This window comes from Acomys russatus, chromosome 9, assembly GCF_903995435.1.
Source record: "Acomys russatus chromosome 9, mAcoRus1.1, whole genome shotgun sequence".
Taxonomy (NCBI): Eukaryota; Metazoa; Chordata; class Mammalia; order Rodentia; family Muridae; genus Acomys; species Acomys russatus.
The window spans coordinates 48,633,944-48,659,104 of NC_067145.1; the positions used below are offsets into that span (position 1 = coordinate 48,633,944).

A 25,161-nucleotide genomic window follows, 5' to 3' on the forward strand; every position below is an offset into this window, starting at 1 on the left:
CTCCCTATTGTCGAGCATACATGAGTTTATGATCTCAGAAATGCACTGACTACACTTACATTGTTTAAATTATTGTTGATACAAGTACCCCAGTGTTTCTGCATCTGCTATTGCAAATACAGCATTGCTTCCAATTCACCCAGGGCCTTTTCTTTCTTTTTTTCTTTCTTTTCTTTTTTTTTTCTCCTCTAGCACATAGTTCCTTTAGGAGGTTCACAGCAACAGCTATTTATGTATTGCTCATCCACACTTTTTGTTTATTACTTTCCTGGGAATTGATTGCTACCTCATTTGCTTTGCGTTATAACCCAGTGTGACCTCCTGAGCCCTTCTAGGTCATAGTACTCAATCATAAGTGGGCATGAGTCCTTCAGGAAGACATTTCAAAGCCAGCTGTGGGGCTGTGTAACCTTTCATAGAGCTATCTAGACTTGACTCCCAAAGCACATTCAACTTAGCAAAGGAACACAACTTGAAATAACAACTTGAAAGGAAACATCGTCAAATAAATCAGCAAGAGGCGACATAGGATCTTTTGAGGATTTTCTTTCTTTCTTTCTTTCTTTCTTTTTTTTTTTTTGTGCTACAAGCAACAAGTACATAGCAGGGCATCTTGACCTAAGATGCAGATTTCTTCCTGATACAGTTTTTCCTGTAACTGTCAGGGGAAAGATTAAATGAGCCTCCCAGGGAAGCCTCCTTTTGGTATTAAATTTCTGCAAGCTCAAAATAATAACTCTAAGGACCCAATCATGAGCTATGAAAACTGGAAGCAGGAACATTACTTTTAAGTGGGTGTTAGAAAGTGGCTCAATAGTAAGTGCTTGTTGAACAAGCATGAGGATCTAAGTTCAAATCCCCAGTGCCCATATGACAGTTTGGTGATGCAGGAGCCATCAGTAACCCCAGTGTTAAACGGTGTGAGACAGGAAGATGCCTGGAGCTCAGGGGCCAGTCAACATAGCTGAAGTGGTAAGCTCCAGATCTAGTGAGAGACTGAGACACTCTGTCTTAAAGGATAGAAAGGAAGGAAGACCTAAATATTGAGTTCTGACCTCCATATTCATGCACACAACTGAGCATGTGCGCACACACACACACACCCAGATGTGCACATACATATTCCACATATACATAAAATAATTGCCTTTAAATAATTTTATAATACCATGAAGGACATTGGCTTAAGTATATCACTACATACTAAAATATAACTCTTATTTTAAATATAGGAAATAAATGGAAATCCAAAAGTAATAGCATATTCACATGCACACATATGTGTAGCAGTGTTGTACACTCAAGGCTTTTAGGCAACCACAATGACTCATATACTGATCACATGCAATGGGTCTTGTGTGTTATCCTATAAGACATTATGCTATGGAGGCAAGCAGACTCTCAGTTATATCGATGAGTTAAATCCTCAAAAGCCCCAGGTCAACCTTTCTGTGCGCTCTTCATTTGTTAGAGACAGAGTCTTGCATAACTCTGTAGCTTAGGCTTGCCTTGAACACTGATCACAAGTGCTAGTATTACAGGTGTGTGTCATCATATCCAACAAAATTTCTAAGCCTTTTACATGTCTTGCAAATGTATGAAATGCATAAACTACAAGCTATTGAGGCCTTATAAGGATATTTTAAAGTGTGGAGGAACAGAATAATGCAAAGCAAAAAATCCATGAGACAAAGGAAATGAGTCTCAATGAAGATACTCGTTGAATTTAATAAGTTGATTTCTCTAGGCATTTTATTTGATAAAACTAATAAAAATTCTATGATGTTATTCATTCCTACTGAAGCCAGCCAGTATGTCAACTTTATTGTAACAGCCCTAGCAAATTAACACAACACCTATGCCATGCTTTTCTTTCAAACTGAACATTGCTTGCATGTGTGGATAGTTAAAGGTGCTTACACATGTGGTAATCGGGGGGGGGGGCGCTTGCTTGCATGTGTGAGTGGTGATGGGTGCTTAAAAAATGTTGGCTTACCACTTTATGATTTTCAAAGCCAACGAGAAACTGGCAAGGCTTCCAGTGGCTAGGAAACTTGATCGGGAGTCAAACTCAAGGTTAAACCTAGGAGATAATGACCCCAGGTCAGGAAAGACAGCCTTCCACAAAAGAAAGGCTGCTATAACGGAGAGAGCTGTTAGGGTGGACAGAGATAGCGTGCTCAGAATGCAGTGTCTTTATCAGAATAAGCAGTGCTGTCCTGTGACAAGTGCAAAAGAAAAGAAAGGCAAGCCACTGGAGCTGTCTGTCCTCTGTGCACTAGGAACACAAGGAAAAGAGGGGACACTAAAAGCCAAGGACGGTGGTAACAGGCTTGTGGACAGGCTTCCCAAAGAGCTATCGCTGTTTTCCCAAGTGACTTCCTGGAGGACTCAGAGTTTCCTCCTTTATCCAGCGATTTTTTTCTTTCTTTCTTTCTTTCTTTCTTTCTTTCTTTCTTTCTTTCTTTCTTTCTTTTTTTTTGTTCTTTCTCCCCCAAATGTTCATAGAAGCAGAAGACAGGGAACCTGATAAACTGTGATTCAAGTGGCAACTGTGGGAAAATGACAAGATAAAACCACAACACCCCCTTGTTGGGGTGGAGGCTCGCAAACACTTTCCACACCTGCTCCAAAACCTAAAGGACGACTTCGTCATCATCCGATAATTATCAAATGTGACTTCTTCCAGAAACCAATCCACACGGAGAGGAGTCGGCCCTCCTCACGCGTATGAGAGACAGGATTGGAACCCTTTTCTTGATCAAAGGAGACTGCTACCTTAGGCAGGATCCTTGTGAAGAACATGAATAATTAACTTGAAGTGAGTAACTGATCTCCAGCTGGGTTTAACGGAAACACACACGTTTTTTGTTACTTCACTGTTTAATAAAACGACTTCCCTCGTCACAATGACTAGCCATTCCGTATTACATTGTGTGGATAAATTTCAATTGTTCCCATGCAGTTCACTCAGTCTATGCAATTTCCAAAATTTCACATGGCTCTACTCAAGTAGGATATGAATAAAAATAGAAGAAAACAGAGAAATTATAATTCAAAACATTTCTGTGAAGCTGAGCACCTGCAAAAATAATTCTTGGTTTAAAAGGGATATATTTATCTCAGTGGGAAAAAAGGCACTGTGTGAGAATTATTTTCAAGGCCCACATTCACAAAATAGTAATAGATATCTAATCCAGACTAGTTTAGCAAGGTGTTCAAATACACAGCAAAAATAAATTATGAGAGTGAACACACACACACACACACACACACACACACACACACGCACACGTGTTCACATAGGCACGTGAAAACTATCAATGTCAACTATCCATAGTGGTATTTAGGCTTGTTTGGGCTGTAGAAAGAACAAGGAAATTTACAAAGGTAAATAATTTTATATTGACATGCCTCAAAACGGTTTTTAAGAAGACACAAAACAGATTCTGCCATTCACAAAATCCAAGTAAATGTCTCAGAAGATCGAGAGACATTTACAGGAAATCAGAGATGGTAAATCTACTGGTTCTTATTTATAGCTGTGTTTGTGACGAACGCAGGATAACAAGCCAACAAGCCAGCCAGGATTTAAGGGCTGGAAGATTTATCCAACCCTAAACATATCAGTCTCCGCAGGCCTGGAGTCTGTAACCATTATCACAGTTTAATCTGCCTTTGCAAAACAAAACCGAAAAATAGACTGTGTGTCTCTGTGATTAATCATTTATATTTAAAGTCAATCTGAACGAATATAAAAGATCCAGAGAGGCAGAACCAAGAACACTGGTACTGGGAGGAGATGGAATTTGTTTAGAATACCATGTTCTGAAAGTGTCATGCAACCTTCTGTTAAATATTTGCTTCATTCCAGTTTGTCACTCTGATTTGCATTCTGGGAGCCCTTAGAAGCTACAGGATGACTGAATTACAACCACAACATATGTTGGTAACATGGAAATCCCAGATGAGTGCCTGGGTCCTTCCCTGCCAACCACAGAGGACACTGGTCCTTGAAAATTCCAGGAAAAAAAAAAAGTCTCACCTTCTCACTCAGTGAACAGGAATAAGCACAACTCAAGGCCTCGAGAAAGTTATCAGCACAAAGTTAGTGAGTCTTGGCCAAACATGGCAGGAACCTATTGCTGGGCTCCGATGGCAGAGCATTCTGAATGAAAGGTGGCTTCAGTGTGTGCTGAACCGTTAAAGCAAAGCAGATCTGGGAACTGGTCCCCTGAGCGTTCGGTGTGCATTCTCGGAAGACTGCACCGATGCAGGCTGGGAGAATAGTTGTCTTTAAGGAAACGGAGAAGGAAAAGAGAGGAAATGTGGGGAGAATAAGAGAAATTAAGAAAGCAAGTGGAGAGAGAGATGGGAGAAATGATAGAGGGAGTGAGGACAGGATAAGAAGAGGACAGAGAGATGGAAAAGAAGAAAAGAAGGAATAAGGAAGAAGAAGAAAAAGGAGAAAGGGAGAGAGGGAGAGAGGGAGGGAGAGAGGGAGAAGCAAAAACCAACTCTGAAAAATAAGCACAAAGATAGTCTATTCCACTCCCCAGAGCTGCTTTAATTTCGATGACCACACTTACCTGCAGATATGCATAGTTTTCCTAACCTTGGCAATATCGGAGAATTTATACAGTTAGGGGTTCTTACACACAAATGTTCTACCCTTTGATGTCAGGTAGGCTCAGCTGTTATTCCTACTCCAGCTGTTGTTTTGCTTGTTTTTGTTTGGTTGGCTTTTGTGTGTGTGTGTGTGTGTGTGTGTGTGTGTATGTGTGTGTGTGTGTGTGTGTGTAAACTGCATTTACTCCATGCAGTTTCTTGTGTTAAAATTTTTTTCTAAACAATAAGCCTTTGGAATATCTTCTTTTTTGGGGTTTATAAGAAATCCCGATTTGTGTAATAAATTAAGAAACGACGAAAAATAAAGACCTGTCATCTATGCATCTATCCCAAGCATAGCCAAAAAACACGAAGTTTGTATCAGAATCAAAGGCAACCCTCACACCTACAATTATGTAACAGTACAAGCTTTGTGTATTCAGTATCTTTTAGTATGTAAACAAGTTGAACAATACTCATTGATTTTATACCCACCATCTAGAAGTCATGTGTAGCACATTTTGCCCTCTAATCCATTAGAATTAAAGTATTTGTTTTACTTATAAAGCCAAGGTCCCAGCCGACTATAAACTATTTCTGAAGTAGCCTCCCATAAAATGAGGTGTAATGTTTGCCCAGCCTCACCCAGCTTCATGACTTGGATGATTCCTGGGACCACGTCAGCCCTGACAGCCACCTCCAAACAGACCAGCACAGACTACCAAAGATCCACAGTCAAGTTCATTTCTGTTTGTTTAACTCAGGATGGAAGCTTCCAGAACCCTCAACTTCTACAGTTTGTAGGTTCCTGCAAATTCTTGGAAGGAAGGAAAGAAACAAATGCTGTTCCAACCGTGTCTGTCCTTCTCATTACCAACAGGAATGGCGGGAGGCACTGAAATGTGACACAAACTGAGACCTGAAGCAATTTCTGGTGAAAGAAAAGAAAAGAATGCTGGTATTTAAAAAGTCCTGAGCCAGGCTGGGGGAAAGGCATAGTGGGGAAGAACATCAACAGCTTAAGCGTAACAACCTGAGTTCGTAGCTCAAGCTGGCTGTGGTTGCACGCATGCCCAATAATCTCAACTCTCTGTGGGGTGAAGATATGATCTCTGGGGGGTTTGCTGGCCACAAACCTAGCTCCAGATTCAGTGAGAGACCCTGAATCACAGGATTAAGGAAGAGAGATAGACTAGGACTGTCTATCCTAGTATCCTCCTTTGGTCTCTCTCTCTCTCTCTCTCTCTCTCTCTCTCTCTCTCTCTCTCTCTCTCTCTCCCTCTCTCTCTCTCATACACACACACACACACACACACACACACACACACACACACACACACGAAAATAAAGTCATGATAATGAAACTTTATAACACTAAAGCCATCCCGTTTTCTTCTAAAGAGAGTTCGGATGAACTTAATGTATTCAATCAAATCCTTAAGGTTTTGATGTAAAATGTCCCGACTGGATCATGTGCAGGAAACACTTGGTTCCTCCAGCTGGTGGCGCTGCTTTGGGAGGTTGGTCAGCCCTTGGAACTAGCAGGGCTAGCAGAGGTGAGTCACTAGGGCTGTGCTTAAAGGGGGACATCTCTTTCTGGTCTCAGGCAAAGCCCTATGCTTTTTATCTTCAAAGACCGGCGCAGTCTCTGCCTGCCACCATCATGGCCTGGCGTCCCCTGAAATGGTGACCTCAAGCTTTGTCACCTTAGGTTGCTTCTGTCAGGAGCTCTGTTACAACTACTCTGGGAAAGGGCTCCTGCGGTGCCTCATCCTGAACAGGATGGTGCTCATTTTCCTATATGTCCTCCTTAGCCAATCAAGTTAAACACTTGTGAAATTTTCACTAGTCTATATCTTTTTGTTACAAGAGAGTATAATCTCACCAAAAGAAAGAGAATAATCTGGAATCAGATGCCTGGATTCAAATTCTCAATCCAGTCTTTCTTATGATGTGACTGTGACTACTTTACTTTATTTCCCTGTGCCTGGGTTTCCTTATATGTAGACACAGTAACATTTGTCCCAAAATGTTCTTATTCGCGCTTTAATAAATGTTATGAATAGACAGTTGCATTCTAAGTCATTAATAGGGAATGGTTAAGTAGTGTTTATTTGCAGATTTCTAATGAGCATACAGGTCTCAACTCTTGTAATGCACGTAGCTGATTTTTTGGAGGAGGCCCATTTGCAATATGAAAATGATGAGCTGTCAAAAGGCAGAGTCATTGAGGAGTGGATACGGCCTAAATCCACTGTATTCATGTATGAAATTACCAAAAAATAAACAGAAAATTTAAAAAAGCAAGTTATTTAGTACAAAAGCCAAATATCAGTGGTCGAGGCAACCGTCCAACTCCGCATTTAACTGTTTCATGATTCTTGGAGTAAATCATTTGGAACAAATCTCACAGTATCATAACGCACAAGAGAAATCTGACAATTATGAGTTCAGGATATGGTGCCCATAGAGCATATGAAGGTAACATTCTACTCACAACATAAACAAATGAGACAAAATCAACACACATTTAACTTTCTTTCCAATTAAAACTTTACCAAACTACAAGTTAAGAAGGGTGTGTTCCTTGAAATGTTCAACACATAGTATTAGCTGACCCATGATATCACAACAAGAGAAAGGAGAACCCAGAATAAGCTTCGTCTCACCCACTGATGAGATGGGAAATCCCACTGATGTTGGTAACCCACAGCCAACAAGCCTGTGGCCTGTGGGCAAAGGCCCCTTTAGGACATACCACCAGACTCAGCCCTAGCATCGAACTGATAGACAAGAGAGAGAGAGAGAGAGAGAGAGAGAGAGAGAGAGAGAGAGAGAAAGAGTTTTTTCAATGGGGGTGGGAGTAAGTCATCCTTGAATCCCTGATAGGTTCCCAAGGCCACAAAGATGGTTGAATGGTTGGGTAATGGAGAAAGAGTAACGGACAAAATGGAACTCACAGTTGGGGCTCCTGCTGTGCTCTGTGGTTGCTGTGATTTTGCTTCAAAGTTGAAAGCAGAAACTTAGCTATAGGCATTTAATTTCTTCAGAACAAGGATTCTCTTTTAAAATTTAGCTAATTAGAGAAACACACACACACGCACACACACACACACACACCTGGGAAACGGTAACAACAATCTGAAAAATTTACCACAGGTAAACTGCACTGTGTCCTTTTATTGCTTAACCTTTCCTCATGGTTCTGACAGATCCTAAAACATTTCACTATATTCTTATAGTTATAGTATAATCTTAATCAACTGTATACAAATCCAGTTATTGTGGCTAATGATATATTTACCATATAGAGTGACTTAAATAAAAACCCAGAAGATCATTCAGATTGTATGCACTTATATACAGTACTCCTTTGATGTTTCCCAGCTAGAGGGAAATTAGGGCTTAATTATAAGCAAAGCAATGCTAACACCAGAGTGAGCTACCACTCTACTGCCAGAGAGAGACTATGATGTAAAACCCTGGCATCAAGTGCCAGCTACCTGTGAACAAGGGAAATGGCAGATGCTGCCAGAGACAATGTGGACTGGAATAGTCACTTTGGAAAACTGGTCCCCACTACTGACTTTATTGAACATATACACACCATATGATCACATATTTCATCCTAATCCATATGTGCCCGTGGTACACCCAAGAATTTACACAGCGGCATTGTCTTAATAACAGCAAGGAGGAAAACAAGCCAGTGTCTCTCCAAGGGTGGCACATGGAAATTAACTGTGGCACATCCCTTGCAACGCAATGCTGGACAGCAAAGATCGACTGAGTACTGACGTGGCCACAGTGGATGGCCATGAGCAATATGAAGCTGGCTGTGAGAATTTAGACACAAAGCTATTTAGTTTATCTAAAATTTCAAAAAGAGGCAAAATGAATTTCTGTCAGGAAGAAAGAACTTGGTTGTCTTTAATTAAGGAGAAGAGAACACAGACAAGGCATGTGGATGGTGGGAGTGTGGTGGGTACGGTGACTCTGGGCCCACTGATTGAGCACATGAGCCAAATGCTTCTTGGCAAACATAATCCATTATCAATAAGAGCAAGAAAGGAACGTTTTAGAAGAAAGTCCTCTTTCATGTCTCCCAGTAAGTCTGTCTGTGATGCTCTGTTTGAACAGCCATGGCATATGTCAGAGTGCTTTAAGCAACAGAAACCTATGTGGTAACAGTCCCAGGCACTGGGGCTAATGCCTGGCTGTCTGGCTCTTATCTTGCTGGGTCCTCAAATGGCCTTCTGCTGTGTGTCCAGTCTCTCTTTATATCCTAAGGCCACTGATGCCAAACTAGGACCTCATACTTCTCACCTTATTGACCCCTGTGAAGACGCTGTCTCTACATCAGCCACAGCAGGGTTCTATACATGAGTTTTCAGAAGCAAGTAGCCTGAAACAAATTGTCTGCTTTTCTACCAGTTCTCCAACAAAACTGAGAAAGATCGTAATGATTTTTTTTTTTTTTTTTTTTTTTTTGGCTATCCTAAATTGTCACAGCCTCAGCTTCTAAACCATTTAAATATCAGTTAGTATTATAACTACCTATAAGCACCCATTTTCCAGTTTTATTTTTTATTTATTTTATTAATTTACTCATATTACATACGCCATAATAATACACTACCTAAAAATAAAACAAAACAAGAATTCTAAGGTTTTCAAAATTACATAGAAATTATTTTTTTAAATCAAAGACCATAATGAATATAAATGCATAATTCGGTTAAATAACCTGCACGTAGTAGAACATGCTTGTGGTCCCAGTTACTTAGGAGGCTGAGGTGGGGGAGAATCATTTGCACTCATGAGTTCAATACCAGCCTGAGCAATACAGCAAGACTCCTTTAAAGAAATAAAAAGAAGGAAATACATTCCAGGTCTAGTGACCAGACATTCTTTTAACACTAATTATTAATGCTCCTAGGCACAGATATATACATAACTAGAATCAGCACAAGCCACTTGTTTTAGCAAACATATACTGACAATAGAAAAGAACATATTCACATTACATAGTAACCTTATCATTCCCCATGTATTTCTGCAAACACCCTCCCAACCCACTCCTATTAGGGATCTAAACATGTCAGAGTAGCTTTTGCTCCTTTTTATATGGCAGCAAAATATGAATGTTGTTGCAGTGGAAATTAAATCCTCCAAACAAAAGCATAATTCTTAACTGCAGGCCCCTGCCAGAACTGCTGGGCTTTATGCTGCGATGGTGTGGCAGGTTTCTGATGAACTGTTCGGATAATCACCACTCCATGCCACACAGCGTGCCTTGTTCCATTGAGATGCTAACAGAAGACATTTACTCTCTTGACTCTTCTGAGTTGATGTTTGCGGTCTTACCATGCTTGCATGTGTTTTAACAATCTCTAAACTACATTTAAACGACTGAGCAGCTGCTTCAGTCACTCCTCCTTGTCTCAAACAAACATGCTTTCCGAAGAACCCAAGGTAAAAAAAAAAAAAAAAAAAAAGACATCATAGATAAGAAAAACAAATTCTAGTTCATTCACATGCAGTGCAGAAATCTCTTCCCTCCTTGTGAATCGAGCTCTCAAAATTCCATAGAAGAGGAACACATGACAAAGGGACAATTGGAAAACGGGGGACTGGTGCTTGAATTAAGAGCTTAAAGGAGCAATGGTGAGCCCCACACTATTAATCCTGATTCACTACAATGTGCTTACTTGAAATACCTCACTTTCCATTTTCACGCTCTTTCTACAAAGCTGCTTGGCTTCATCTCCTGGCTCGCTGCAGCTCCTGTTCTGAGGACTTTTATAATTGTTTCCTTTGTGTTATCCAACCCTCAACCCTGATGGCCTGGTTCAGAGCTCTGGAGCTGAACTCTCTAGATTCAGTCCCATCACCCCAAGGGCAAAATAAAAGTGAGTGCGTGACATGAAAAAGCCTTTGGGTACCTTCCCTTTAACTGACTCATCCAAGCTCAGGAACTACATCCTAGGTTCTTCAGGCATCCTAGGGACTCCAGTGCCCGCTGTGTGTGGGCTACCATCAGACTGGTATATGTATCATGAGTTTTTCACACTATTCCCAGCTCCCTGACACCAGTGGAACACTGATCGAGGATGGGCCACACTTGAGGGCCACACCTAGCTTGACCTTTTTCTTTCCAAATGTTTCTTTCAAACAAGTTTCCCTCCTTCTTAACCATTTTTTTCCATTTTCTGCAAGTAAAACAGTTCTTAATTGGTACAGATCGTATTCTCTTTCCCCTTGCCTAAAAGTTATTTGGAGGCACCTTTGGCATATTTAAATGGTGTAAGAGGAGACTGGCAGCTAGGCAGGGATCACCTGTGCCTATGAACAAAAGCATATAGAGACAGTAACTATAGGAATAGCAGGCAGGCATGTGCCTATGACAAGTAAACCTGAAGAAAACTCTAGAGGGCCATGTCACAGAGAGCCAGTCATGAGACTCAATTGGGATAGAGAAAGGGTCAAGTGTTATAATCTCCAACAAAAACAAGAACAAAACACAAAAGATCAAACCAGGATTCAAAGAAGACCAAACACACTTGGGGCAGGAGCAGACTCTGGGCTCTTGATAAAAGACGCAAGAGGTCATGAAAACCAGTGACATCCGAAGAAGCCAGTGTGTGTTTCCAATAGAATCACTGATGCCGCAGTGAGCTGCACCCACAAGGCATTATACACAGAACCACAGGCCAGAGACTGACCGTCAACCCACCAGGAGAACATGATCTCTATTATACCCATCTCCCACCCCCAGCTTCACGGAGAAGTGCTAGATGAAGACGCAAGCTCACCCACACACCTCATGAGGCTTTGATCTGCTTACCTCCACCTCATGAGATATTAACACTGACTCATAACCGTATCCTTCGGAGGGCTATCTACTGTGCGCCTCCTCTGGGACTTGAAGTGCTTTCTGTTGCAACATGTGAGTGTTTATGTTAGGCAGCCTGTTGCTTTTGGCCAGACAGGACTACCCCTCAGCTCACCACCATGAAGACTTGCTCCAATCTCTAAAAACAGCAGCTAAGTTACACCCCCAAAGCCATCATGCAATCTATTTAACCTTAGAAAGGAGAACCACACAAGGCCAAAGACAGGTTTCTTTTCCTTAATCCAAAGCCAAAGAAACAAAAAGAAGAAGAGAAATAAAAACGTAAGCTAAAGAAATAACCATATTGGCAGGTCATAGTTGGGGGTGTGGGTGCCCCGACCCTGAAGATCACCAAAATCCAAAACTCATCATTTCTGTCTTTCTGTGAGAAGAAATACCCCATCATGAGTTCTGCAGCTGAATTCTCCCCAACTTGCCAGGCAAGAATGCAATTATTATTCAGTGTCGCACTTGAAGCATAAATATTTTCATTAAGACATTAAACTGCACGTGTTTCACTTTGATTGCAAGTAAAAATACTGCATAAATCTTCAGCGAGAGAATTTAAAACCACTTAGATTAGAAAAAAAAAAAAAAAGAATTTCATTTTAAACATACTTCTCCACACCATGGCTTGAGTGCTCTCTTACCTGCCGGACAAAGCTGTTTGAGGTAGTATCTGACGACGTGCTTCCATCCGAGCCTTTAAACCTGTTTTTCCTCCTGGCTCCTTTTCCATACGACTATGTAAGAGAAAGAGAGGGAGAGACAAAAATAAGATAATCATAACCTTCTGCAGGAATCTAGCCCTATTCAAGAAAATGTCAGCTCAAACTGGTAGTAAATGTGCTGTTATATGGGCATTATTGAAAAACTGATATTGGGGGAACCATTAAAACTTCTCTTAGATCCATAAGTACATGGTAGGGGAGGCAAAGCCTAGACAAGGTGCTTAGTAACTGGTAGGACTTAGGTAATGTATATTCTCTGAGATAGGCTAGGAGACGAGAGGAAAACTCACTAAAGATAAAAATGACTTTTAGAAAGGCATTTACAAACAAGAAATTAACGGTAAGAACAGGAGAACCAAACAGGGTCTCTTTTAATAACAGAACTAAGGTGAGCACAAACATTTACCAAGAAACTTGCTTTTTCTATTCTATTTTCAACTTTCCAGTTCACAGTCAGAGCTCTGGCAATAAGCTATGCATGATTTGATATGAATTCTAAGCATAGAGAAAGAGGGTCACTGCAAGCATTAGACATTAAAATGTAAGTATCATTCTTATAGCTTTGAGGGAAATAAAGTTTATTCTGCCATCTAATGTGTGTGTGAAAACAGTTCACATGTGTATATATGTATGTATGTATGTATACATATACATATATATGGAAATCCTCTCAATGGCATACTTTGATAAAATTCTTTGCTTTAAGCACCATTGTTATCTTCAAATGTGATTATAAACAAAATAATATTTCACACGTTTGTTTTTAATTATTAAGAGAAATGAAGATTTTCAGAATACATAAAGAGGGAGGGAGGGGGAGAGAGAGAGAGAGAGAGAGAGAGAGAGAGAGAGAGAGAGAGAGAGAGAGAGAGAGAGAGAGAGAGCTTTATTTATAGAATTGGCTCATGGCAAATGTTTAAATACTATATAAAAAGTGAAAGCCACAGAAGGGCTGGAAAGTGGAAGAGACAGGCTGGGCTAAAACATATGATATCAGTTATTATTTAGTTTATAGAGACTTCATTAAGTGATCAAAAGTTATAAAACCTGCCTTTTTAAAATCACCATATTCAGGTTTTGAAAATGGTACTTGGTTACATTTGATTACTCATAAGGTTTCCATAAAACTAAAAACACCTTGTAGAGCATAATATAAACAGCACTTCTGCTGCCTGGAATCTGCTGTGAGCATTTGTGATCCGAGTCAGTTAAATGGATTTGCCATCAGTGAGAGTGTGGTGCAATATTAAAGAGAAATTCTTAAATATGTGTGTTCTTCTCCAAGTATCTAGGAGCTTTATGTAACGCGAATGTGTTTCCATGGCATCTGATTAACTCGCAACTTCCTAAGAGGAGAAGAGGCACTGAGCTGAGCTTCTGTGTGACATGCGAGGCTCCCCTCACTTCACAGCATATTCCTCTTGCTTATATAAATATTATTACTAGACTGTTGAAAAATAATATTCTTTTAACAACATTCTCCCTTTTCCAATTATTATCTAATAGTTTGGAAAAAAACATCTTACCAGGACAAAGAAGGGGTAAAATGAGGTATGAAAATCACTGCATTAAAAAAATATATTATTCCGTATAGAAAATTACTTGCTACTTTGAGGGATTTTTATAAAAACTAACATGTTTCTTTAGGGCACTTGGGAGCAGTCTGTGCAAATCACAATATTTATCTTCATGAAGAATCTGTTATTTGTGAAAACAAAGACAAAATACAATCTTATTGTTGTTTTTCTTATCCCTTTTGGTAACAGTTGGAAAAGGCTAGAAAACAACAATTGTATTACTATTTGTTTCATCCTTTTAAATGACAGCTATACTTGCTCCTCAGTTGCTTGAGTGTGTTAAGATTTTTCCTGCCTATTCACAATTGCACAATCAGCCTGCTGGGGATAGAGGACAAGTGCTGAAGAGAGTCAGCCCCAAAGGAGGTCGTGGCTCTTAAAAAGAAAGGAAAAGACAGACAGATAAACATGTGACAGACAGACCCATTCAAAAGTTCAGATTACTCTTTTCCAATCTCCTTTGTTCACAAATATGAATTTATATATATATATATTTCAACAGAAGCTATGTGGCATTAAATTTTTCATGTTTCAACTGTTTAATGCTAAAAATGAGTCTTATTGAATTATATGAAAACTGTTATTCTTTTTTAATCTTTGTATATGAATGATGTAGTCTCTGTCTCTGTCTCTCTCTCTGTCTCTCTCTCTGTCTCTCTCTGTCTCTCTGTCTCTCTCTCTCTCTGTCTCTCTCTCTCTCTCTCTCTCTGTCTCTGTGTGTGTGTGTGTGTGTGTGTGTGTTAGGCTTGCCTCTATATGTATAGACATTAGACAGGAGCATAGGTATGAGTCCTAAACTTCTCTGTCATTTGGGACAGTGTCTCTTGTGATATGCAGCAGTGGATACCAGGCTAGCTGGCCCTGGCTTCTGTGAATTCTCCTGCCCCTGCCTCCCTTCTCAGAGTGCTGGGACAACAGCTGTGTGCCACGGTGCCCTGTTTTACACAGGTTCTTGTGATTTGAACTCAGAGCTTCAGACTTGCATGGCCAGTGCTCTCTCTGTTCACTGAGACATCTCCCCAGACTCCACTAGTAGGTTTTACATTCTCCCTCAATCACACATATCTTTAAGGACTGACTAAGAGCACTGAATATTTAAATTTTTAAACTGTTATAGGTGGTTGCTATTCAGTACATGCCATATTTATTAGATCCCAAGTGAACACAATATGCTTGCCTATACCTCAATCCTGGTATTTTACTCCTTTCAGCATAGCTGTATTTTTTTTTTTTTTCACTGTCTGAAGGCCCACTCCACAGGAATTATACTATAAATCTTTGCAGGAACCTGTGTCTGGGGAGCTTATAGCCCCCAGAGAAGAACCTACTACTGCTGTTTTGTTAAATGGAATATGTTTAGACCTAAGAGGGACATCTGTATCACCTCCTACCACCAAGACCCAAAGAACATCACTGAATTAAAAGCTTTTTTTTTTTTTTTTTAATCTAAGATCCAGAGGTTTGGGAGAAAAAAAAGTGTCTTCAGTGCATAGCCCAGTGAAGCATTCTTGAATTCATTACAGATGCGATTCCCTGCCCAAAACCTGCACGAGACTTGGCTCGCAAACACTTTATCTTGTTACTGGAAGGACCCGCAATGCCCCAGCCCGCCCTGACGGATTATTGATTCCTAATGGTGGCTCGAGGAAGGGTGTCATTTTCTTCAGTGTTGTAGCCGCTGATAAACTGCCCAAGCTTATTCAATCAATCCTAACTAAACTCAATGAGTCATGCACACACACAAAGGCATGAACATAAGATGGAGACTTGGGGGGCGGTATTGAGGAATAGGGCTCATGCAGGAGAAGGGAGAATGGGACTAAGCAATAAGGGTGAAATCTACCCAAAAGTAAAAATACTTTCCTTTAATCCAATGCATATTTAAAATTAAGCCCATTTTTTTTCCTGAAATGGTTAGCTTTTTAAAATTACTTTATACACTGAAAAATGAGAGCTTAAGTGAGGGGAAAAGGAGGGCATGTAATAATTAAACAATAGTTAACTATATTTGGAGGAAAAAACAGCATTTCCTTAATTCTATGCTTTAGGACTTGCTAGCTGCATAAACTATGATATCTCAATGCAAATTAGCAGCTAACATCTAATATTTGAGACAGTTGAGCATTAGAGCAGCTTGGGTTAAAAGGAGGAAGAGGAAGAAAAGGAAGGAGTTTGGAGGTGTGCAAAAGGCTACCCATGTGAATACATGCTGCCCTGACACCTCCTTGGAACGCCCTGAACAGTCACTTGTTTCTGCTCCGAATGATGTCAATGGTGGCTACATAAAACGAGTCATGTCGTTTCAATAAGGTAAGGGAGAGGCACATAATTAAAATTAGAATGAAATTAGGAAATGCACACAAACATGAGAGATGTTCAAATACATCATGATCTGAAAATCAGCTTTGTGTGAATAATCTGTGACGCTGCTTAACTTTCAAAAGCAGTGCATCTTTGTTATGAAATCGGCAGATAGATGCACATGTTTGCAGAGGTAGTTAATGATGCCTCACTTTTGAATGAGTGAGGGAGACAGCAGTAGTTAATTATGGAGATTTCTGCAGGGCAAACAAAGTTGTCATGGCAGTCCCTGGGGACAGCTTTAAGAAACATGTGTGTGCTTGATGCTCTCCATGGGCAAAATGCTGATGCCTAAAATTAGTTCCCTTCCCCTCAATTAGTGATTGCTGCCATTCATCCCTTTGATTTGCAGACTTTCCTTATCTTTGGGACAATGTCAACAAGACCAAAATGACCCATGAGGAGGAATCCATTAAGCTCTCTCGTTTACAAACATTTGACTGTGTACAAAGTAGTCAGGTCCTTTACTAGGTGAGAAGCAGCTCCTTTAGGTGAGACCACCTCCTTAGGAAAAGGGAAATACAGTTGCCTTTAAAATGGACCAGCTCTCACAAAAGCAGACAGAATCAGTAGGCCATCCCAACACAGGTCTTTGGGATGAGATCTGGCAGGTGGAGCAAGGGTGGGAGGTTTGTCCTGCAAGGGAAGATAAACCCAGTGAGAGCCGGAAAGGGCCAGGGACAGGATGTGTCTTTCTTCTTCTTCTCCTTCTTCTTTCTTCTTTCTTCTTTCTTTCTTTCTTCTTTTCTTCTTTCTTCTTTCTTCTTTCTTCTTCTTTCTTCTTCTTCCTCCTCCTCCTCCTCCTCCTCCTCTTCCTCCTCCTCCTCCTCCTCCTCCTCCTCCTCCTCCTCCTCCTCCTCTTCTTCTTCTTCTTCTTCTTCTTCTCAATGCCAGTCTTGGAAAGATTTCTGAGAGAGGCTCAATTGCTTTAAAGTGGCCTCATAAATAACCGTGACTCCGTAGTTGTAAAAAAATAATGCGCAGTGCTTGCCATACATGGTTAGGAGAACACAGACATGTCTGAGGGCCACAAAATTGAAGAGGACTCCCCGCAGCCCACCCCACCATAGAGTTGACACACTTAGCTAAACTTTACTAGAAAAGTCAAAACTACGTAGCACATATTTCAATAGAGTCAAAGGCAGCAGCGGGTAAATTGCATAACAGGAAGCAAAGCTATGGGTGTAGATCTGTAAATGAGTGCTTTCCTAGAGTGCATGAGACTCTAGGGCCCATCCCTAGCTCCACAAACTGGAGGGAGGGGGTTGTCAGGGAGGAGGGGAGAACAGAGGAGGAAAGGGCTCAAACTAGCAGAATAAGTAAACCTCACATCACTACTCTAGTATTATATTTGGAATTAAAAAAACAAAAAACAAAAAAAACAAAAAACAACAACAACAAAACCACACTCAGAACTTCTGATCAGCAGGCTTTTCAATTTCTCCAAAGAAACCTCTGACACTAATACCATTCGCCAACAGCACAGGAACCTGGCCACTGCATTTGGAGACTAGATAAGACTTACACCTCTCAGCAAGGGCCTACGTGTGTTTCTGGGAAGCACGGCTACCTTGGTTCAAGAGCAATGGAAGGCAGGCTGCCACTCTTTTCTGATAAAGCCCCTTGCTATATAGCAGGTCAGGGTGTTGCCATGACCAGACCGTTTCTATGCTGTGCTGAAAGGCAGCTGGGGAACTGGCTGGGGTGGAACCAGATGGGATCTGTTGCTAGGAGCAACACAAACAGGCCCTCTGCTTACCATCCTTCATTGGCAGGTGTGACTGGAGATGCTGGCTACCAGCTCTGCTCTTTGAGGCCTAATTTGTCGAGCGCCTGTTCTGTTTCCAGTCCATTTCCTCTTCTGTCACTGTCCTATTTCCAGTCCTTTTCACCTGCTTCCTTCCAGTCCACCCACCCAGCCTTCCCAGGAGCTTTCTCATTCCTGAGAGAAGGGCCAACTACAATTTTTAGAGTTATGCTGTCCCACAAGAAAATGCATTACCTATGTGGCACACCTTCTCTAGTAGCCACAGTAACAAGGGAAGTTAGCTACAACAATGGATTCATTGTATTGGATTCATCAAGCCCAAAATACTATCCTTTCAATATGTATTCAGTTTAGAAATTATTAATGGAGACGTGTCCTGTTTATTGTTTTCACAGTGAGTTTTTAAAATATAGTATGTGTTTCATATGCACAACACACCTCGGGTGGGGCTAGCCACATTTTGAGTGACCGTTGGCCAGAGGGAGCTAGCACCTAACCTAGTAAGACCATCACATTTGGAGCTTTGGAGAGCCCTAGGAAAAACTTTCTGGCTTCAGATATGTTCTCATACCATGCAGAGGTGCATTGGCACCAATGCAGTGTGCTAAAATCAGAACTTGGAAGATTTGCACTGGCACCTCCTTATACATCACAAATGCATCCACTGCATTCCTGATGGTACACTTGGGAGCAGGGCTCAAGTGGATGAGGGCATCCCGTCTTCTAAGGCAACATATAAATAAATGGAAGAGTTAGTGGATTGATATCTTTCACTTTGCTCATATGAAAATTGTAATCCCGAGGATTAAAAATAAAAGAAGCGCCTGATTCTTGAAGCCAATGATGACTGAGAAAGTTTATTTGGGAACAGAAGTCCCTACTTGTTGTACATTTTGGGGAAAATTACTATTATTTAGTACCTTCAACGAAAGGAATAAATAAAATTCCTTGCTCTCCCCTCCCCATCACACACACACACACACACACACACACACACAGAGAGAGAGAGAGAGAGAGAGAGATAGAGAGAGAGAGAGAGAGTAGAAATAGGAAAAGGCGAGGGAAAGATACACCCAAGGTAGCCTTCTTACTCAGGTAGAATTTACAGCCTGTGTATTCTGCCCAAACAAAGACTAAAGGATTATGGTCTTGGCCAAGGTACCCAGGAGCCCTATGATGCCAGACCTTACCAGATAAAACGCAAGCAATGCAACTGTGATCTCATGTAATGCGTGGAAGATAAACACAATTGAAGCAGAACTGCTTTCATTTTTAGGAGCCCCAAAAGGCAGAAGAGGATGGACATTTAAACCTTAGTTGGCACTTGTTTATTTATAAACTCCATTCTCCCTTTCCTCTCAATCCAGTGTCAGTGCAGTCATGTGCTCATTCCTCTGGCTTGGTCTTTGAAACACCCAACGCACAGACCTGACACAGCCACGGTCTTTTCATCCCCTTTGAGTTTAGACATTTTAGCCCTTGCCCAAAGTGGTGCATATCTACAAACCGTCCCTTCTTGCAGCTCTGCGTCGGCTCCCCACACATCCTCTGTGGATCTGTTCTGGGAACCGACATGTGTCTTCTTTTCTGAACCCTTCCCACAGATCTCTGTTAGTCTAAGTCTCCAATTTGTGGCCTCAAATTGCCTTGCCAACCTGATTTCAGGCGTGACCCAGGTTAACCCCTTCTCTGCTCTCCACCCTACAGGTTACAAGTGCATCCTATAGAGGAGAGTTCTAATTCCTACAATGGCTTCATGTGTGGCTCCCGGTATGTCTTTCAAAGCTTCTGTTAAAAATCTAGCTTACCCTCCAAATGTCGTTTCAAATGCCACCTCCCCTGTCATGGCCGGTAGCTCCAGACCTGTTGACCTTCACTCTTTTTAACTCATTGCATCCTCAGATAGGCCCCACCACACACAAAGGTCCTGTTTACCATTCATGCAACTACAGAGATATAAATTCTTTGAAGGGAGAAAATTGTATCTCTCCACATTAGGTTAATTCCCAAATGCAGCTGTATCCTGGGCATTTGCTGTCTTGCATTTAATAAGAAATAATTAGGTACATTACTACTCTTATGTGAATACGGTCATTTGTTTTTTTTCCTTTTGATATATCAGCCCTACCTTTGATTGCCAAGATTCCAAAAAAAAAAATTCTATTTTTAGCACAAGAATAAAAACTTTTCTGAAAAAAAAAAATCTAAAAACAAAAGTTCAAAGAGAAGAGTCATCTCAATTCCCTTCCTCTCTCAATACTCAAGCCTCTTCATCCCTGCACAGCTGAGGGCTAGGAGAACACCGTTTACCCTCGTCTCAGCTGGCAAGCAAGTATCATGATAAAATCAGGAGCCTAAAGCAAACGTGAGCCCTATGGGTTCAAATTCAGGGCCTCTGGCAGAATCTGGCAGAGAGTGTTCCAGCTAATTACAGGTCCCCACTAGGCCTGTGCACCAAACAGCCCAGGCAGACTGAAGCCTACCCATTTTACCACCACAAAAGAAATGAACTTCTGATTTGTAAGTCCATATTAACCATACTCCTCCCCTACTTCTAATCAATGTGAACTGTGCATTCTAAGCTGGAATGTGCAGTTTCCAGTGGTCAAAGAAAGTTCAATAAACAGTCAGGGAGATGGCTCAGCAGGTGACATCACTAGCCAGGAAGCCCCCAAGGACCTGAAGTCAGTCCCTGAGATCTGCATGGCTGAAAGAGAGAAGTCACTAGCCTTCTGCAGTGTACCCTCTGACGGGCACAGACAATCTTTCAGCCTGTACACACATGAGTACACATGCGACTGAGCAGCAGCATTGCAAACACAGACACATACACACACACACACACACACACACACACACACACACACACACACACACACAGGGTGGAGGACTCAAGAGAGCACGGGGTTACTTTTGTTACAGTACAGAAATACCATCTACCAGAGCAACAGCAACCCATATGTGCCCTTTCTCAGAATGCCCCATTCCCACTCCACTACTACACAGTAAGCACTCGTCCCAGTGTATTTTATGTTGTGTATTATTTATGTATTCAGACATGAAAATTTACAACCTGGCAAACGTGGGCTTGAAATCAGCAGGCCAAAGCCATTAGGCAAAGGAGAAACATTCTCCTGGACTCACCCTAACCTCTTTCCAGCACTCTCCAAGCACAAGGATCAGGTTTGAAGGCTTTACCTCAATAAAAGTTGAGGAACTCCTTCCCAACCAGATCTGGGGGTGTCTGAAATGCCTGACTGTACCTGCCAAAGCCTTATGTAAAAGCCACCTTATCACACCCAACGCCTACAACCGACATCTCCTGTTTCACAATGGGCAGCGGAACAGAATTTTTCCAGAAACCGCTAATGCTCATCGGAGAGGGGAACCCGGGAGCAGCTAGAATGGCTTGCCACTTCGGGGTAAACAGAAACAAAAACTTTTTCATCCTCAACTCTCTGTTCTCTTCTTAAAACAAGCAAAGGAACAAGGGGTCCAGGCAAACCCAGACAAGGGGACAGCTGAACTGACTGGGTAATACAGCGCCCCAGGTGCCGAGGAGGGGAGAGGCTTCTCTCAGGGACAAGGCAGTGGGTTCCACGCCCACCTCGACCCCAGTATAGCACCCCACCTCTTCGCCCAGCTCCCAGCGAAGACCACCAGAGGCAGCAGGGGAAAACAGCGCTCAGGGATGCGGAGCCCTTTCCCGCCCGCCCAGACTCACGATCATAAGCCGGTCCAGTCCGCTCGCCTGGTCCATAGCTCTCCATGTGCTTCTCTTGGGCAGGGGCGCGGACGGCCGAGCTGCGCGGCCCAAGAGAAGCCGGGGCGGAGCGGCAGGTCGTCCTCGCCCCTTCCCAGTGGCTTTTCAGAAAGCAGAGAAAAAAATGGAAGCCAGAGCAAAGCTGGGGGACGGCGCGCAGGGGCAGGGTCCCGGGCAGCCCCGGGATGGGGGGGGGGGGGAGGCTGGGAGGCGGGGAGGTGGCAAAGGAGACCCAAGCAGGAAGGGGAGGCCAGGTCTGCGATCCAGGAGAGGAGGCGACGAGAGGGACGGAGGTCGGCGCCCCAAGGCTCACAAAGCCAGAAGAAGGCGCGGCGCTGAGGCTACCTGTGCTCCGAGCGCCCCCGCGGGAGTCGCGCTCTCCAGCAGCTCCATCTGGCTCTCCTGCGCCACCGCCGCTATGGGAGGCGACTTGGACGAGTCGCTTTGGACCATCGGCGAAAAGTCGACTCCAAGGCGGTGGGTCCCCTCCTCCACGTCCCGGGTCCCCCGCTCCTTTTTCGCCCCACGATCGGCGGCTCTCAGTGCGCGGGGCGTTGCTGGAGCATGTTGCAAAGCCTGGAGGCGGTGGCGCGGGCACGCGGCTGGGTGGCCAGGGAGAAGGACGCCCGGTCTTTGGAGCCTTGGGGCCGGCAAGCGGCCGAGACAGAGACTGCGGGGCGGGCGGGCTCCAGGGAAGGTCCCCGCCAGGAGGGAGGGCGCTCCGGGAGCCCGAGCCAGGGGGAGGCGCGTCGGAAAGCGAGAGTGACAAGCCGCCGCCACTCCGAAAAGTTCTTCGCGGGAGGCGCGGGCCGCGTGGGCTCCGACTCAGCTGCCGCCAGTCTCCGTGGCACTCGCACTGGAAAGTTTTCGAAGCCACCAAAGCCAGCTGTGGCTCCCTGGGGAGGTAACTGGCCCAGCTGCTCAGCTCAACTCCTTTTTCAGGGGTCCAAGGGAGAGAAAAGATCCATAGGGTTGGTCCCTAAACTGAAAAGTCTCTATAATTCGGAAAAGGCTGCCGACAGACCCAGAACCTCTGCAAAAACCATCATTGAAAGCACTTGAGCAGCCTAGAGCAAGAGCCACTGATGAATTAAGGTTTCCTCCCACAGGAGTCTGCCCTGACAATTGGCTCAAATCCTCTACACCTGTGCCCTAGCTTTTTGGTTTGTGAGGATCTGTTTTGTTTTTGTTGTCTTTGCTAGTACATCTTTGTTACCAGACTGTATTTTCTCCCTACATGGTTGAGAAGTCTTAGTGTGACTCTTGAGCCAAATTAAAAAAAAAAAAAAAGACGTTTTTAAAGACCCTGATATGCTTGCTAAGCGGCTAAAGCCAGAATGTTTACTCATAACTGGATGGGTGAGGAGGTAGGGAGGAGATGGAGGAGGGGAGCCATGATCAGAATATATTGTGTAAATTTTCAGTTATAAACAGAAACTAAAAGGAGGAGGAGGAAGAGGAGGAGGAGAAGATGATAATGGAGATTCTATTCTTGTATTCCTCTTAATATACTTTTTGCTTTGTAAGGTGCCATAGTTTGACAACCCTTTCTGCGCTGGTAACCTACACACAAATTTTCTAGGTAGCAATAACTGTGTAGCAACACAGTATAATAGTGGTTTAGGCTGAAACACACAGGCAGAGCTTTTGCTAAGGTAAACTTTTTACCCTGTGTGTGACTGTGATGATGAAACACTTGCTCTTCTTAAGGATTAAGCTGAGCTATTTTAATTAAGCAGATGTCTTCCATATTCTAGATTGAACCAGACACAAGAAAAAAAAGGGGGGGGGGACAGATCTGGGTATGTTTAAAGAGTTAAACCATACAAAGTGCCCTTGGATTTCCTAATCGTCAGTCTAAATGCTATTTTAATCACATTGCACCAGTGTTAAGTAGACCCCATTCAAAAAGCAGCAAAGCTGGGAGCGGAGAGCTTGTGGGTTTAGGGTGTGAGATTCTGCCATGGTCAGAAGCCTCACTAGCACCCTGGCAGGTTAGGGATTTGTTTAAGTTCATTTATGACGGCCAGCAACGCTTTTATGTTTATGCCTGTTTGTGCTGTGCTGTGTGTGTGTGTGTGTGTGTGTGTGTGTGTGTGTGTGTGTATTTCTTTGCAGTTAAAGTCTACCATCAATCCATGGTCTACTGACAGGATGTTTTCGCTTTCCTGCCCCTGTTTCTTTAACCAAACTGAGTTTTCTTCAGTCTCGGGGAGGGTACTTCATCTACTACACTGGAAGCTCTGTAATGTGGAAACCACACTTGTTCCATGGGGTACACTCAGAATTCAGTAACTGAGCTTCAAGTTCTTTTGATGTGTAATTAAGGAAGTATAAATCAAGAGCCTATTTATGCCTCCAAATGACCACAGCCAACACAGATCAGGTCTTTTGGCCTTTTGGAGCTTCCAGTATTGTGCATATTTAAAAGCTAATCAATGTGCTTGTTGAATAATGAATGGTGAATGCGAAAGTGGTTTTATTAAGCTATGGGTTTGTCAGGTGTGTTGGCACACATCCGTAATCCCAGCAAACAAACAGTAAAACACCTCCAGTTTTGATGAGATATAGAGTTCTCCTGTAACAGCAGCCTGATATTTTAGTAGGTACTGGATTAACTGTCATATCCTTCTTCAGGCAGGGCAAGCAGAATTTTATCATTTCATCAGAAAATTTTTAAGAGACCACAAAATATTAGACCAACTTTGGAAATAAATTTACAAGTAAATGTTCCAATGCCAAGCAGTATATTCCTTTCCTGTAATTTGTGATAAGGAGTTCTTTAAGGTTATGTGTCTTTGCAGCAGGAGGCTGGCTCTCCTTGAGGGCAGCAGTTGGGGTCACCACAGTTTATCCTTAGGCCTAGGACAGTGCTCCATATTTGCAGTACACTGTTGCTAAACAACACTTAGTTCATGGATACATAAGTGAGTAATGCATGGTCTGTCTTCATGGGTTTTAAAACACTGCATAAAAACTCCATGACGACACTTACTTGCTCATGAGTCCTGTGAGAAGATTCATTCTTCTTCTGTAACCCAGGCTAATTTAGTTAGCATGTATTGGACACACAATACAGCTTAATTGAGACTTTTGTCTGAATGGTAAAAGTTATGAAATAAAAAGTAACAAAACATGACTCCTTTATTTATTTATTTTTCTTTTTTTTTATTAATTTATTCTGGTTACATCTCAATGTTTATCCCATCCCTTGTATCCTCCCATTCCTCCCCCCCCCCCATTTTCCCATTATTCCCCTCCCCTATGACTGTTCCTGAGGGGGATTACCTCCCCCTATATATTCTCATAGGGTATCAAGTCTCTTCTTGGCTACCTGCTGTCCTTCCTCTGAGTGCCACCAGGTCTCCCCCTCCAGGGGACATGGTCAAATGTGAGGCACCATAGTACGTGAGAAAGTAACATGACTCTGCTGCCTGTTCTTCCAAAGGTCCTGAGTT

The 25,161-nt window shown here is 42.5% G+C and overlaps 1 protein-coding gene across 3 annotated transcripts in view; it reads right to left on the bottom strand.

The window, feature by feature from the left end:
- Nucleotides 1–22,358, bottom strand: part of Cacnb2 (calcium voltage-gated channel auxiliary subunit beta 2) — a 346,833-nt gene extending 324,475 nt beyond the window's left edge. For 2 of the 3 annotated variants that reach the window (XM_051151291.1, XM_051151290.1), the window contains exons 1-2: nt 22,049–22,355; nt 12,154–12,246 (exon numbers count right to left, since the gene is read on the bottom strand). In XM_051151291.1, the coding sequence (XP_051007248.1) occupies nt 12,154–12,246; nt 22,049–22,156 (201 nt within the window). In that variant the 5' untranslated portion in view covers nt 22,157–22,355. Of the gene's footprint in view, nt 1–12,153; nt 12,247–22,048 lie in introns of all 3 variants that reach the window. The other variant, XM_051151292.1, reaches the window with a different exon arrangement.
- Nucleotides 22,359–25,161: the final 2,803 nt, after the last annotated feature.